The sequence below is a fragment of the Semicossyphus pulcher genome, unplaced genomic scaffold (assembly GCF_022749685.1).
Source record: "Semicossyphus pulcher isolate SPU_LCO1_2020_fin unplaced genomic scaffold, fSemPul1.0.p SCAF_5, whole genome shotgun sequence".
In the NCBI taxonomy this organism is placed as follows: Eukaryota; Metazoa; Chordata; class Actinopteri; order Labriformes; family Labridae; genus Semicossyphus; species Semicossyphus pulcher.
Genome location: NW_027211726.1, coordinates 29,805,044 through 29,820,934, shown reverse-complemented (window position 1 = coordinate 29,820,934; position 15,891 = coordinate 29,805,044). Strand labels below are relative to the sequence as shown.

The following is a 15,891-nucleotide window of genomic DNA, read 5'->3' as shown; positions in this document are numbered from 1 at the left end:
CAAACGTAGCCGATACGGCGGGTACCGCTTCAGTTTTAAGCTAAGTTGTTAGAAGCCGTATCTTATCTTAAGTAAACGTACGTATTTCTGTAAACAATGGAGACTATTTTAGAGCAACAGCGTCGCTATCATGAAGAGAAAGAGCGGCTAATGGATGCTAAAACAAAAGAAATGCTACACAAGAAATCAACGGTAAGCTGTTCGTTTTATGCTATCATTAGCATTAAAGCTAACCAGAACTGCAAACAAGGTACATCGGCAAGTTTACTCATATTATTCTGGTTTTCTTTTTCTGACAGCTGCGGGAACAGATCAACTCTGACCATCGAACAAGAGCGATGTTAGACGTAAGCAAGAGTTTCGATTTGTTATACACAGCTTGCACCGGCTGGCTAACGTCAGTTTTGGCTATAAGTTAACGTCACATAGGTGAACATTACAAAGGTTACTCTTCCTTAAACAGTTTACTTGTTAACTCATTTTATATTTTCTTTTTCTTTTTTTACCTAAAGTTAATACTGAAAAGATCATGTATTTGCATAATTATGAAGTATTGTACAGAGGGAAGTGTCTCACAAAGAAATTCCACTTTAAATATAATAATTGTAGTTGTTATTATAGATGAATAATTCTCCCTGAATTAACTTTCCTTAAAGCGTTATGCATATTGTTTAAGTTTGAACATTTCATTCACTCCTTTTTGCACATCAGTTAACAGGATATCTCCACAAAACATGTATTATAATCAAACTGCAGGTAAACAAAACAGTAATGTACTGTAAGATGTTGCAGGTTAAGGAACAGTGGTCAGAAATGAGTAAAATATTTTTTCTGTACAAAACAGGAATGTAGATGTGCGATAAATGCATTAGTTATAGAGCCATCTCACATGGTCAAAATGGAAACAGGGTCTAACAGTCTGTTTATCTTTCAACAGAGGTATATGGAAGTGAGTGCAAACCTCAGAGACTCCTATGAAGACAAAGATGGGTAAGTAGCTATACACAACTTATCTCAAGTTTTTTTCTGTGCTCATTGTATTGCATGCATAAAAGTCACTTCACCTGTTGCTGTTTTTCTTAATGACAGAATGAGGAGGGATGAACTTGCTGCCATCTCAGGACCAAATGAGTTTGCAGAGTTTTACAACAGACTGAAACACATAAAGGAGTTTCACAGAAAGCACCCAAACGAGGTAGTTAAGCCCTATATATACAAATGGTTGCACTATGTAAACACTTTTAAACGGAATGATAACAAAATCAAACAAAAAATCTTGCGTTTCTTGCAGATTTCCATTCCCATGTCTGCAGAGTTTGAGGAGCTGATGAAGGCCAGAGACAACCCCAGCGAGGAGGCTCAGAGTAGGTCCTAATGCACTTCCAACATTTGACACAGTTCCATCTATAGACACATATAACCTCTGCCAATACAGACTCTTTTCAGCATTCCCAAATAAGCATATTATACTTTCAGTGATGCACAGCAGCAGAGGAAAGAGACAGGTTTCAGCCTAGGCTAGCCTTTTCTCAGTGTTTCTGAGACATTCTGGGTTTGACTCTGCAAAATGGCACCCAGAAACCAGCTGGAGAATTCAAGTCATAAGAAAAATATCATAGTCTGCAACTAACAGATAGATGAACTATCGTACAATTTAATATTATTTTTAAACTTGCAATAAGACAAGTTGTGTCCAGCTCTTTTTGGTCTCTACCAACACTCAAGGGGGATATCTTGGTTTGTGAGACGCAGATCTTTGATGGATAATTGAATGAAATCCGTTATATTCCACAGACCTGGTAGAGTTCACTGATGAGGAAGGATACGGCCGCTACCTTGACCTCCACGACTGCTACCTGAAGTACATCAACCTGAAGGGAGCTGAGGTAATAAAACTTTTAAAGTCTGCATAATTTCTGCTGCACCTCCTAAATGAAAATGATATATTTTTTAACCATTATTTCTACTCTTTACCCTCAGAAACTCGAGTACATCACTTACCTGTCTTCATTCGACCAGCTGTTTGACATCCCCAAAGATAGGAAGAATGCAGAATACAAAAAGTAGGTCCTTCAAGCTTATCATGACTGTGAAAGAACTTAAAGTAGAACATATATATAACGAAAAGGAAAATACCTTGTTTCAGCCAAGAAGTGTGATGGATGTTTTCAGTAATATATAGATGATGCCTATAAATGTGCAGGTTGTGCATGCACAGTGCTGTTGGACTAACGTGATGTGATGGCTGTGTGTGCAGGTATTTGGAGATGCTGCTGGAGTATCTGCAGGACTACACAGACCGGGTCAAACCTCTGCTTGACCAGAACGAGCTGTACGGCAAAGTGCTGTTGGAATTTGAGAAAAAATGGGAGATTGGGAATTTTCCTGGCTGGCCGGTAAGTTTTCCTGACAGATCCGTATATATGATGATATTTGGCATTTTGTTTGTTTTTTTTCTCATCTGACCTGTTTGTGTTTTTTCCTGTTTTAAACTGTAGAAAGAAACAAGCAGTGCTTTGACACATGCTGGAGCTCATCTGGATCTCTCTGCGTTTTCTTCTTGGGAGGTAAAACACTAAACATAGAGAATTATCATTTAATATTAATAAGATTATCCTTCATTCATTCATTCTGGTGTGTTTTTGTCTGATTCCTTTCCTCAGGAGTTGGCCTCTTTGGGTCTGGACAGGTTGAAGTCTGCCCTCATGGCGTTGGGACTGAAATGTGGAGGGTGAGTGTTTGTTTTTAAAAAGCTGAAAAAACATTAAAGACTTTTGCAGTGACCTGGGGGGGGCCTTTTGAGGTACTCTGTTACTTTATCTTGTTTCTATCACAGGAAGTCAGTTTTTAGTTTCATGTCAGCATTTCTTACCTGTCCAAAACAATGCAGACCCAGTGTCTGACATCACTTGTGTTATTCATTAAGTTATCTTTGCTTCTGAAGTAATCAGTAACTTCGGTGTTTAAATAACAGGATGTTTTGTTTCAAAATGTAGCCTGAGCTTATTTGGCCACATAGCTCTCCCATAGCTATCTTTACCGTTGTACAAAAAGACGTAAGCCAAGCTGTCTCTCTCTTCGTTCTTTTTGCCAGGTCAGGTCTTGGTCTTTGACTGTGTTGAGGATGTGTCAAGATATATGAGCATTTCTTTAAACTTTCTGTATATCAACATCTTTTTATTGTTCTTTTTACATTTCTTACGTCAAAAAAAGTACACCTTGTGTTACTATGACCACAGGCATATGTTAAAAAGTAAATGTAAAGATGCAGTTAATGTTCATCCCCTTTTTGACGCAGAGTAAGATGCTTTTTTAAACAGGTGAAACATCGCTGCCGTCAACACCAGCTGACTACGTTAACAAAATCAGTGATTTTAACCAATCACTGAACACAACAGTTGCTGGTCTGCAGCTGTCTTGATTGGTTAGTTTGTTTGCAGTTTGGACAACTCATTGACTGTGTGTGTGGTTGTGTGTGTTTATGCTGACAGCACTCTGGAGGAGAGAGCTCAGAGACTCTTCAGCACAAAAGGCAAATCCCTGGAATCACTGGACCCCTCTCTGTTTGCCAAGAATCCCAAAGCCAAAGGCCCTAAAAAGTAAGTGGGTGTTAAAAATTCAGACTAATGCTGACAGTGTCTTATGATAGGCTTCATTATATAATTCATAACTCTTTCACTCCATCACCTCTGCAGAGACACTGAGCGGAACAAGGAAATTGGCTTCCTGGAGGCGCAGGTCTATGAATATGTGGAGATCCTCGGGGTGAGTCAGTAAATCATCAGGTTTCTTCTGCTGCTGGATTCATAAAATGAAAGGTTAGCGTTTTGAAGAAAGCGTTACAGGTTTAATGACAGCTGTTGGTGCTGTCGGGTTACAGGAGCAGAGGCAGCTGACTCATGAGAACGTGCAGAGGAAACAGGCCCGGACAGGAGAGGAGCGCGAGGAAGAGGAGGAGGAGCAGCTCAGTGAGAGCGAGAGTGAAGACGAAGACAACGAGATCATCTACAACCCCAAGAACCTGCCGCTGGGCTGGGACGGCAAGGTGAGGAGACACTGCTGTATACAAAAACCCCACAGATAACATGTTGACTGTTAACTCTATGGAAAAGGACCTCCAGCAATAAATTACATGATCCTGTTTAAAATATTCCAAAATACAAACCATAACTGCATAACATTCATTGATTTTGTCAAAAGAAAGTTAAGGCTTCTTCCTTTCGCCTTATCGTGTTGCATGTTCATTGGGGCTGCATGAAATACCGCTTAACAATCCCAATTGTGACGTGCGCATGTGCAATAGTCACATCGCAGGATGAGCAAACACGGGAAGCTGCTACTTTATTGTTACTCGGTGCAAAACGAAAACACGCCAATTTCCCCTTTCCACGACTTCCCTGCAGGAAAAGTCCGTCTGATATCACATTAGTGCAGCTCTCCACCAGAGCAGAGTGAACTGACCGCTGTGCTGCAGAGTCTGTGTGTCACCTGCCTGCAAACTGTAAACAAACACCCGACGTGGCTGCTGTCACAGATCATGGCGGTTGGATGATCGAGGCAGACACTTACACGGAGGTGGCTTCTAAATGAGACTGTTCCTGTTATCAGCCGCACCTCGCCCTGGTGCTCGTTAATGCTGTGGCCACATTAACGGAGCGGCCGTGCTGCGTGTTTACTTTTAGCGGCTGCACCTGCAGCGGACACACGGTGTTAGGTTGTGTGTGCCGACAGGAAGTAGATGTGAGCTTCCGTTTCAGTAAGTTGCTGTCACCGGGCTGGTAAAGGGCACAGGGCTGATTAAACATATGTTAGAAATGGTAGAAGACAGAGTAAGTAAGGCAACTGCAGCCCACAAGTCTGTTTGTATGCATTTCATAAAGAAACGTGTCGCTCCACCAGAACTGTCTCTACTTTTTCATGTGGGCGTCAGAGTCTCTGCACCAAGCGTGGTAAAAGTAGGAGAGGGTTTGTTTGGTTAGAAGAAAATAGACTTAAAAGTCCCAAACACAATGTTACAATTTCATTTAGCAGACGCTTTTGTCCAAAGCGACGCACATCTGAGAGTTAATGATCCGTGCATTCACGGCTGGTTCAGTGTCTTGCCCAAGGACACTTAGACATGTGACTGTAGCAGTTGGGAATCAAACCCCCAACCTTCCAATTGAGGGACAACGACTCTACCACTGACCCACAGTGTTAGTTAGTAAACCGTTTATCTGGTACAATTCCCTGTATTTTTTTTTTTATATCACAATACATATCACAGAACAAAACAATATCGCCATGTGAGTTTTTTCCCAATATTGTGCAGCCCTAATGTTTGTTAATGACGTCATAATGTTGTGTGCAGTTTACAACTTGCTGTTGTAAGTGATGGGCAAATGGTTTGGCTGCAAACTCGGCACTGAGATCGTTTGTATAATCGGTTTTAATTGACCTCGATTTAAACATTAGAACCTTTAGGTTGTAAAGATTTTAGGAATATGATGATTTGAAAATACTTAATAATTATAACAAATGATATCACGATAAAGTGAGATGTAGACACTGTATTTCTAGTGCAGATGAAACACCTTTGTGCTCTGCTCTGAAAACACAATTGACACAATTTAAGTACTTTCTTCATTTATTATGTTTTGATAAGTAACATAACCCTTTAGTGTAGGTCGTAGCGATTCAATAGATATAAAGAATTGGAAAATAATCTAAACATTACATCACAATAAGCAAAAACATGGCACTGCAAAGAAACTGAGGGAACAGTCATGCATATTGAAGAACTGCCCAGTTTAGTGGCAGATGGTTGGCAGTGCTCTGATGATGATCAAGTGTTAAAACTCAGCACGTTTGACTCACAGAAACCAAAGCACAGGTGTTACTAATAACTTTAATTATGGCTTTCTGTTTAAGTGTCCCAGTGAGTCTGCATTAATAATAATAATACCAGGGCTGTGGACGGATAGGCCCTTTTTGCTTTGGAAGGTTTCAGCTGAGTGAAATGACCTGAAAGTATTTAAGTGGCAGAAAAGATGATGTCTACTCTAAAATCTCTTAATGCTAATGAAACAGCTTCAGTGCTTCCTTTATTATCTCCTTTAGTGAAGGAAACACTGGACTGTCCTTTACGACTATATTTCAGCCATGTTGCCTTTATTGGAAAGAAAAGCTGCAGAGAGTAGGGAATGACATGCAGCGGGGAATGACAGCAAAATACGAGTGCAGAGGAGAGTGAAAGTGTGCAACTATTGGGAAGTTTAGTTTTATATTTGGTAAACTGTATTCCTTTTATTGTTCTAAATTCAGCCTACACTGTTCTGTTCACATGCTGATATTTTTGTATTAGCTTGTCTGAAATGGGTTTTGTCTTTGCCAACATGTGATTTCTTTCCTGCAGCCGATTCCATACTGGCTCTATAAACTCCACGGGCTGAACATCAACTACAACTGTGAGATCTGTGGAAACTACACCTACAGGGGACCCAAAGCCTTCCAGAGACACTTTGCGGTATGTTGTTTTACCAAGGACTTGCCATTACCCTCAAATTCCACAGGAGCCGTCTCCGGCGCGTTCCATGTGCGCCGCGACCTCCGGAGTCGATAGCGCCCATTCAAGTCAATGCTCGCGCATTATAGAGGCCCTGTCTTTGCTTTCAGTTGACATTTTCCTTTGTCATCTTATCAAAAACAAATGACGTTATGGTTGTATTCCTGCAGCTGACATGTATTTTGTGTTGTTGTTTTGCAGGAGTGGAGGCACGCTCACGGTATGCGCTGCCTGGGAATCCCAAACACGGCTCATTTCGCCAACGTCACACAGATCGAGGACGCTGTCTCTTGTAAGAGTCTTTGTCAAAAGCTTAAACAAATGAATTTTGAAAAACTTAAGTTGCTATTTATAAGCTTTTTTTGCTTGTTTGTTTGTTCCTCCAGTGTGGGCCAAGCTGAAGTCCCAGAAGGCGTTGGAGCGGTGGCAGCCGGACACAGAGGTGAGTCCACATGGAGGGAATCAGGACAAACATGGGCACAATATTAGGGCTTTGAAGTAGGAATGTCATAACTGCAAAAATGAAGTATGGCAAGCCAACCACAGGCAATTTAAAGTAACCACAACAGCAGCGCAGTATTATTAGGGCTGTCACGCTCTGAGTTTCCAGTGATCATGACGACAATTCTACCTTTTGTATGACCAAAAACAATTAAAATGTCTGCAGATACAGTCTGTAAATAATATTTTTGTTATTATCAATATAATCTGGTCAGGATAATCAATGGGTCCGGGGCTGTCTGAGGCATATTTATATAACTGGATGAGCTGCTTTTGTGTGCTCGTAAAATGAAGCTGCGTTACAGACAGTTTACAGTAGACTAGTAAACACAGAATCTGGACTTTACAATAAACCGTTAAAAGAGCGGCCCCCTCCTCTCCCAGCTCATCATCGATCTGTGGATGGAGTTGAGATCCATTGGAGCTAGTGAAGGCATGAGAGCGCAGAAGAGAGCGGAGGTGCAGTGTGAATTGCCCCCTCAGAGTGATATCTTCCCTGCAGACTGTCCGTCGAGTATCAGCCGTTGTTTTTTAAAAAGAAACAATAATATATATATAGATATAGATATAGATATAGATATAGATATAGATATATAGATATATAGATATATAGATATAGATATAGATATAGATATATAGATATAGATATATAGATATATAAAAAAATAAAAAAATCAGGTTGGTTGCCGCTAATGGTCCATGTCGCCCGCTGTGAAGCTCTCCGGCAGTGTCCCGAGTCCACCTGGCTACCAGTGGCTGGAGCAGCACTCCCCCCCCCCCCCCCCTCTTTATTTTCTTTAATTATTTTTATCTATTTGTTTGATTATTTATTCATTTTATTTAATATGTAATCTCTGCCAGAGAGGTCCCTACCAAACTAGAAGTAAGACTGCCTTATAGCTGCTGTTACAACAAACAATGTACTGTAGCTTATTTGCATAGCACTGAAATAAGAATTAAGTAATTTGCAAAAAAAAAGACATTTCACGATCAAAGCAGGGGAAAGACCTTCATGGCGACAGCCCTTCTTCCTAATTATGATGTTATAAATGCTCATTGTATGTCTCGTTTGTTTTTCAGGAAGAGTATGAGGACTCGAGTGGAAATGTGGTCAACAAGAAGACCTACGAGGATCTGAAGAGACAGGGCCTGCTGTAGAGCGAGGAGACTCAGGCCGAGTCACGCAGAGGAAACAGAAATCGTCTAACGAGCGTCCTTTAAGATTTACTTTTTATCACCGTGTTTCTTTTTATTTGTATGTAGTGATGTTTTACATGTCCCGCTCCTCCATTCCTCCCTTTGATAACTTTGTAATGTGGCAACCATTGATCATATAATAAACTGAGTACTTTTATTTACTGTTTCATTTGACTCATGAGCATATATGAACTCTATTTATGGAGACTAGTTTACTGCTGTGATTTTAAACACACAGATTAAAACATGGATCGTTCAGCTGTATTGATTAGAAAACACACTGTTCCTCAACTGAATTCAAACTAAATGCAGAGCAAACATACATCTGGTCTGTACAAGTGGTGAAAGACAATGACAGAAATATTTCTTAGCCTCCATGAATACAACAGAAAACTGGAATCACTTGATAGCATTGTTTGCAGAGTTGACACCAAACATGAAGGTGCAGTGACCTTTTATCACAGCAGAACGGGTCTTAAATATTTATCAGGTTGCCTTTAAAACACAGCTAATGAATATTTCATGTTGCTTTTTAAACAAGATGTGTGAGGTGGACATAAAGGGGGGTGAGACCAGTCAGCTGTTGTCACTACTGGGTACAATTTCTCAGGAGCTCAGTGCTGACAGGAAAAACATTTAAGTATCATTTTTCTACACAATCCAGACTGTCGAGTTTTTCTTCCTTTTCTTTGGTCTTGACATGAAACACGTATATGACACATTTGCCATGAAAAAGATGGAAAGGGACACGATTTGTCAAAATAAATAAGTAATTTATTAGAATTGTAAATTTGTAATCTCGAAGATTTCCTTTTTGTTCTCTTTGGCAGCACTCATGACGATTAAAGGTAATTGCGGGAGCACACTTCTCAGATATCCAGACAGTGTGTGACGTCCACGGTTGGCTCCGGTTGTAACTCTTGATTTTCCTCGCTGACGGTCGCTTTCCTCTTTAGACTGTTTGCCTTCATCTGAGTGTCGAGTTTGTTTCTTTTTCTTTGGATTTTCACTTCTTGTTGAAGTTGTATCTGTAGTCATCCATCTTTTCTTTGTTTGTTCAGCCATAGTAGATTACTGTTTACTCACAACACTTGCAGAGACCGGAAAAGCAGCCGCTTAGCTCCGCCTACCCTCTCTGGCAGACCAACCACTGCTGGCTGATGGAAAACGCGTCACTAACTGGGCGCTGCTTGGGATTTTTTTACACAAGTCGCCACCCAGTCCATAATACTGCAAATGCAAAGGCTTTCATCAGTGGGCCATAGGCTCAGTCACCATTGTGTTACCTCATTCAGCGATAGTGACTTAAATGAAAATCTTCGAGATTATCACTTTAAAGTTAATAAACTTTAAACATAACGGTTATTGTGCGATGTGTGAAGTCAGTATCATCAGTAGTGTGCATGTGGGTGTGTGAGTATAGTGAGGTGAACTAACACAAAAGGCTAAGTCAAACTAAACGGGAGCAGACTTCTGGGCAGGAAGGGAGCGAGGAGTCCAGCAGGAAGCTGGGCTTTTATATCCTGTGGAGCAATGGGACCAGGTCCCAGATCTGGCACCTCAAAGAAAACATGCACATTAGTACCTATTTCTAAACCAAGCATACTGTTCTGGTGCACGATGCAGTAAATTGGTTAATCACATGGGCAGATTACAGTATTTTTATGTAAGAATACTTCATTTGAATACTTCTTTTTAAACCAGGACCCTTATTTTAACATATTTGGTGGTTTAACTGACTAATAGCTACAAAAAGTTTGGGTAATTGCTCCCATGGATAGATTCATCCTGCAGCTGTGAAACAGGCTGTAGTGACCAAAATATAATCGTTCAGGGTAAAACGTGCCCGAACAAAGCACCTCCATTAAAAGTGTTTTTGGTGCTATGAATGTTTTTCTAAGTGTTTGACAACATAACGGAAAAGATCCCTACAGAAAGAGACATTTTTGGTAAAGACGAAGGATGTTTTTCACCTCGAAACCACCTTTTCTCAGCTTTCACCAAAGCCGGTCCCAAACAAACTGTTAGAAACACCAAAGTCACACGATACAGCAGTACCAACATGCTACACACACAAAGGCCCCAAATACACAACAGAACTCTTTGGACATGCATTATTGGTGATGTGTCAGAGTGAGGGGGCTGCACATGGACATGCGCCCCAAGCAGTGGGGGATTTGGGGCCTTGCTCAAGGACACATCGACGGAGTCCAGGAAAGGAGCTGGCACCTCTCCAGCAACCGGCCCCCGCTGCCGTGCTCGGTCCATACTGGGACTTGAACCGGCCATCCGCTGGTTCCCAAGCCAAGTCCCTTCCATGTTCCCAAATTGAGTAGAAATACTTTGATTTGGACCTTAGGAGAAAGTTGTAGCCATTCCAGCCCATTTCAAGGCTGCTGTCTGAAACAAAATCCTGGAGCAATTACACTTTTTTTTGTACCTTTTTAATCATTTAGACCCAACAAAATATGTAAAAATTGAGCCAAGGTTTAGAAATCCTGGAATTCTCTTTTAATTTTCAAAAATATGCTTGAATGCGCACGATGATACTCTCAAAACAGGAACTATGAAGTTGAGGCTTGAGGTTTTTTAATAAGATAACGTGGCTGATAAATATTACAAGACATTTCAGAAATATCATCTAGAATTAATATTTATTTTTGGACAAAACATTGCAGACAGTTTCATATTTCATGGACTCTTCATCTCTGTTAATCACAGTCCTGTGAGCTCTCAGATGAAGCTCATTACCTGCTCTCACGGCTCCTCAGCTGCTCTGGTTCATTTTTAATTCATTTGCACATAAAAAAAAACAAAGCAATTGAAGCAAAATCTAAGAGACACCTTGATTGTCTGAGTTTCAGATTAGTCTGGAGTAGCATGACTGATTGGTTTCATTTCTAATTTTGATGCAGGAAAAAATGAGCTTCTTATCCTTGGAGGAGGATTGATTTCTTTATTCAACAATAATGACTGTTATACTTGTTAGCAGTCGGTGCAAACAATCATTAACATGATATGATTCTCCTGTTACAGAAGCACTGATGTGCGGTATTATTGATGTATTATTACTAGGTACCTCTGTAACATGATTTATACAGTAAATATAGTTTATGCACAGGATGATATTATGAGCAGGATCACGTCTATTTTTCATCAAGGCAGCCATGCTACTGGCTCTGTGCTGCTCCACTTAGGCTGAGCAGCTTAGTAAGCTAAATGCTAACATCTTTGTGCTAACATAAAGTTTCTGACCTCATGATGGAGCTAGAGGAAAAGTCAGAGGATCCACAAAGAAGAGAGCAGAACATGCATGTTTGCCCCACAATGCTGTAGCAATTTATGATGATGATTGAAGGCTGCAAAATCCAGCCGTGTCCGGCGATTTGAGTATTTATAGAACACAATTCAAAGAGCACTTATTCAGCAGAACCAAATACAAATTCAATCTGCACATGTTTGTTCAGATTCACAGTCCAAACCTCATTTAAACATGCTGCTAAAACATGATCATATCCAGGAGAGGTTATTTTTACATGCAGAATGACCCATTTAAAATAAATAGATATTACATCATTGGATTATTATTATTGATTCATTTATTTGCTGTCACTTTTATGTTGCAGCTTGTAAAGGTGGAGATTAAGTTGACAGTGCTGTAAAGCTTCGTGTGTATGCAAAAAGCTGTATTCGGGACTCTAATGAAGAAAAGATATACTGACCTCCTTTTCACCCAGCATGCATCTGTTTATTTCGGACAGGCTTTAAGGATTTGCAGTGTTTACAAGTCCCCTGTTTCTGTTTAAACTCCACCAGATGGGGCTCTTGTATCCAGGAGTGTTTGACTCTGCAGACTCATATTCTGTCTTCAGTGTGAAAAGGAAGGTCTTGTTAAAGAAATTAACCGCGTTATAGTAGCAAAGCTAATATGATATAAAACTGAGCATTTATACGCTTCTTAAAAGTAGAATAAAAAAAATGATAATATGGCTAGTCAGTAACGTGTGTTTGTGTGGATTTAAAAATTGCAATGTAGTTTTATAAAGCAAATGACCATTTAGATTTCAAACAGTTTCATGCTGACTGTTTGTTAAACGTATTTAGACTCATTTGTACTTAAACAACTGCAAAGGACGCACATAAGAGACTCCTATCTACTGGAAGTTAAGATTACTAGCTGATTTTTTTGATTTGTTTACACTACCATTGCACAACTCTTCACCACTCTCAGAAATAACCTCATAAGAGATGCTTTGCTTTGCTGTGTTGTGTTGTTGTATCATTGACCTTTCATACTTGTAGTACCCACTCTGGTAATCCTGGTTATGTAAGTGTAACAGGCTCTGGGCAAAGTGGTTGGGTGACCTTGAACATAAATGTGGATGTGGTCATTTCTCAGGCACATTATTTGTGTCATCACAGCCTCATAACTGCTCCTCAATACAAAATAATAAGCGCCCTATTTAATTAATATATAGAGCATGTCCTAAAGTACATTAAACACAGTCTGATTCCACTTTCACTGATTAAGCGGTGCATAATCTGACAGGACGATGGGGGCAAAGTGTATTTATTGTATCTTACTCGTGTGTTCAACAATAATTTCCTGTTTAAATACTACTTTTGCTATAACCTACTAAATTTTCACTAACCTGCAGAAGCTGCACATTTTTTAGAAGAAACAAGCTGTGTGTGTTTGATGTTTAGTAGCAGCATCATGCTGTGCTGTGTACTGTGAGGTTATGAGAAATAATTACAGACTGAAAGAAAAAAAGACACAATGCCCTGATCTCATCTGCCCGCTGGATTCTAACTGTGCTGCTGGGTTTCAGATTCATTTTGTAATGAGCCTCCTTTTTCATACAAACACCTCTACTTTTACAACTGTGTCCAGTCATAATGTCTGCTGTGAAAAGGGGGAAACACACAGGGTTTGGTCTCCATGTTAATGTACTCTAGAACATCTTGTTTGAATAGGATCTGAATTTATTATCTAAAGCTGTCTTTAAAATAATTTTACTTACAATAACAGTAGCAACCGGCATAAAATAAAACAAATCAGAGGAAGATTTTTTTGGTGAGAAAATAATATAAAATATTTCCAGAATAAAGTTGAAACACCATTTCAAAACTAAGCTCTTTTTAGGAATAAAATGCCATAAAAAGACAAAAAATACGTGCCCTCTGTTTTTTAGTTTATCGCCTCGCCTACCTGGCACGACATTTCGACTCGCCAAAACGCCAAATAAAAAAACGTCTCGTCTCTTTTTTAATTCCTTTACTAATCGTCCGTTTAATTAAAATCATGCGACTAAAGTTTCTCAAATTTGGATTTAAAAAAACATTTACTGCTAAATCAATAGCACTGCTTTTACAACTTCAGAAGTAAAGTAAAAACAGAATATTGGCCAAGAAAAATTTAAATGTAGTAGTCATAGTTTAAATATGATCTCTTATCCCTGACATTATTATTTTTTTAATTTTACTACTTATAAATATTTGTATTCAGTATACACGCAAATAATTTTCATGAGTAATTATATATCCGGTCATGTGTCCTTAACGTTACCATCGGTTTCCGTAGTGTAGTGGTTATCACGTTCGCCTCACACGCGAAAGGTCCCCGGTTCGAAACCGGGCGGAAACATTATTTATTGTTTAATTTTCAAACACTTTTAATCTGAAATGTAATTTTCACTCGTAATTTCACGCTTAGAGCTGCGGCAGGCAGCAATAATGTCACTACGCAGTGGATCACCGCCTCCCGTTATATTACTGTTTGTATCTATGCCTCGTCTACAGTGTATTTCTGAGCTCAGTGAGTTTCACTGTATCTCATTTCATCATCTCCATATTTATTGATAAATACTGAACTATACAGAACAAATAGATTTAGAAAATAGCACTTTTAATTGTTTAGATAAAATGATTTATTTGGTAACACTTTGTAGTAAAGTTTCATGAATAATCTTGTATCATACATAACCTCTTTCCCATCTATTTAAGAATTATGTATTTGAGAAAACTGCAAATACTGCAAAGTATATATAATAGCAATTTTGGACTCCTTTTTAATTATCAATTGTTTAATTAGTAGTAGAAAAATTTTAGGTTTCATGTGAGCATATACAACAAATTGTACATGTAATTTTACACCACCACCATTAACCATATGTTATTAATCAGTGTAAAACAACTTCAATTGAAGGGCCACCAACATAATCATTGTTCTTGCATTAAGTTATATATGAGACAGCCATTGTTAAATTTGAAATAAGTACAAATTGTACTTAAAAAAGTGTTATTATTTATTTAAAAAGCAGACATACATTTTTATGATAGTAATAGCAGGGCTGTGTACATTTGTGTACAAATAAACATACACACAAGCCTGGACTATAAAGCTGCCTGTTTCTAGGAGGATCGTGGGATCCTCTGATTAATGATCCGTCATGTAGCAGATGTTTAATTGGTGTTGGAGCGTCCTTACCTGCTGTCTGATAAAAAAGTGCATGTGTGACAGTTTTGTGGTACTCTTTTTCTCATATGCAAAGACCATTGTCAGACTTTATTGCCACTGTGTTTATATTGTGAATACAGCGTAGTGGTAGTGTAGTTTAGGGTATAGTAATATTATTTAGGTGTGTGGAGACCAAAAGCAAAGGAAATGTTTTGCACTATTGCTTAAAATTTGTTTATTTTGGGTTTATATTGCAATATATAATGTGTAATATAGCAATAAGCTAGATTGCAGTAGCTGCGTCGATTACAGTGAAGCTACCACTCACCAGAGGCAGGTGGACAGGCGCTCCACAGCTGAAACAGAAAGCCTGTAGTTGATTTCCATCCAAGAAATCCCCAGACTGAGCCAAACCGAACCTGGCCTAGCTAGCAGGTCATCAAACTGGGCACTGGTCTGCCTCAAGTCACTGGAAGCAGCAGTAAAGTTAATCCAAACAAAGTTCCAGAAGTAGGCAGTAAAACTAACTGAGATGTGTACAATGTGGGGAATGTTACAAACCCAGACATTACGGCGTTTGGTTTGCCTACATATCTGGGGTTTTGTTTAACCAACACAGATAAACACATATAACCATACTGACACACTTGTTTGAGTGGGCAAGGAGAAAACTTTCTTTGCTTTTTGCCTCAACACAGAATTAGGAATCATCCTCTGGGAAACATGAATGTCTGGACCAGTTTTCATTCATTTCAATGAGGCATTTTAGTCTCCTGCAAGGGCCAACAATATTTCAGGGGCTCTTTTAAGGAATATTTGCTGAGAGACGCACTTTTCAAATCCCAAACTGTAGATTAGCAATTATTAGCGAGCCAGCAGCTTGGTACCGACATGTCACTTTCATGGGTAAAGGCTTTGTGTGGGCAGAGCCAATAAAACAGGACATTAGAGCTGAGGGATCAGCTTTGCTCCAGTGATTTCTCATTCACATTAAGGCTGAATCCACACTGGTTTGCCCATGAGAATGCTTTTGGAGTTTAGAGACGACATCTACAACCAGATAGTAATCTGATGACGGCGGATTTTTACTAGATCAGCAACTAAGACGACAATGTAAAGCAAAATCCGGGTCATATTTCAAGTGAAAATATATTTTATAACTTATTAGCTACCAACAGCTGAGTCACAA

General features: G+C 39.3%; 1 protein-coding gene and 1 non-coding gene across 2 annotated transcripts; both read left to right on the top strand.

Annotated features, from left to right (window-relative positions):
• On the top strand, nucleotides 1-8,399 carry sf3a3 (splicing factor 3a, subunit 3). The gene is made up of 17 exons (XM_069681200.1): nucleotides 1-192; nucleotides 300-347; nucleotides 938-990; nucleotides 1,090-1,195; nucleotides 1,292-1,364; nucleotides 1,795-1,886; nucleotides 1,981-2,063; nucleotides 2,258-2,396; nucleotides 2,499-2,567; nucleotides 2,664-2,731; nucleotides 3,492-3,599; nucleotides 3,696-3,765; nucleotides 3,881-4,045; nucleotides 6,395-6,505; nucleotides 6,746-6,836; nucleotides 6,931-6,986; nucleotides 8,126-8,399. The coding sequence occupies exons 1-17, from the start codon at nucleotides 97-99 to the stop codon at nucleotides 8,201-8,203; spliced, it is 1,506 nt and encodes a 501-aa protein (XP_069537301.1). The 5' UTR covers nucleotides 1-96; the 3' UTR covers nucleotides 8,204-8,399.
• Nucleotides 8,400-13,816: 5,417 nt separating this feature from the next.
• Nucleotides 13,817-13,889, top strand: trnav-cac (transfer RNA valine (anticodon CAC)). The gene has a single exon. It is a non-coding gene; the product is annotated as a tRNA-Val (tRNA).
• The last annotated feature ends 2,002 nt before the right edge of the window (nucleotides 13,890-15,891 follow it).

Bases quoted from the DNA above. Each gene is read 5' to 3' on its own strand.
- sf3a3 (XM_069681200.1), top strand. From the start codon at position 97: ATGGAGACTATTTTAGAGCAACAGCGTCGCTATCATGAAGAGAAAGAG. The intron at 1,196-1,291 runs GTAGTTAAGCCC...CGTTTCTTGCAG, and splicing joins ACAGAAAGCACCCAAACGAG to ATTTCCATTCCCATGTCTGC. The intron at 2,568-2,663 runs GTAAAACACTAA...TCCTTTCCTCAG, and splicing joins CTGCGTTTTCTTCTTGGGAG to GAGTTGGCCTCTTTGGGTCT.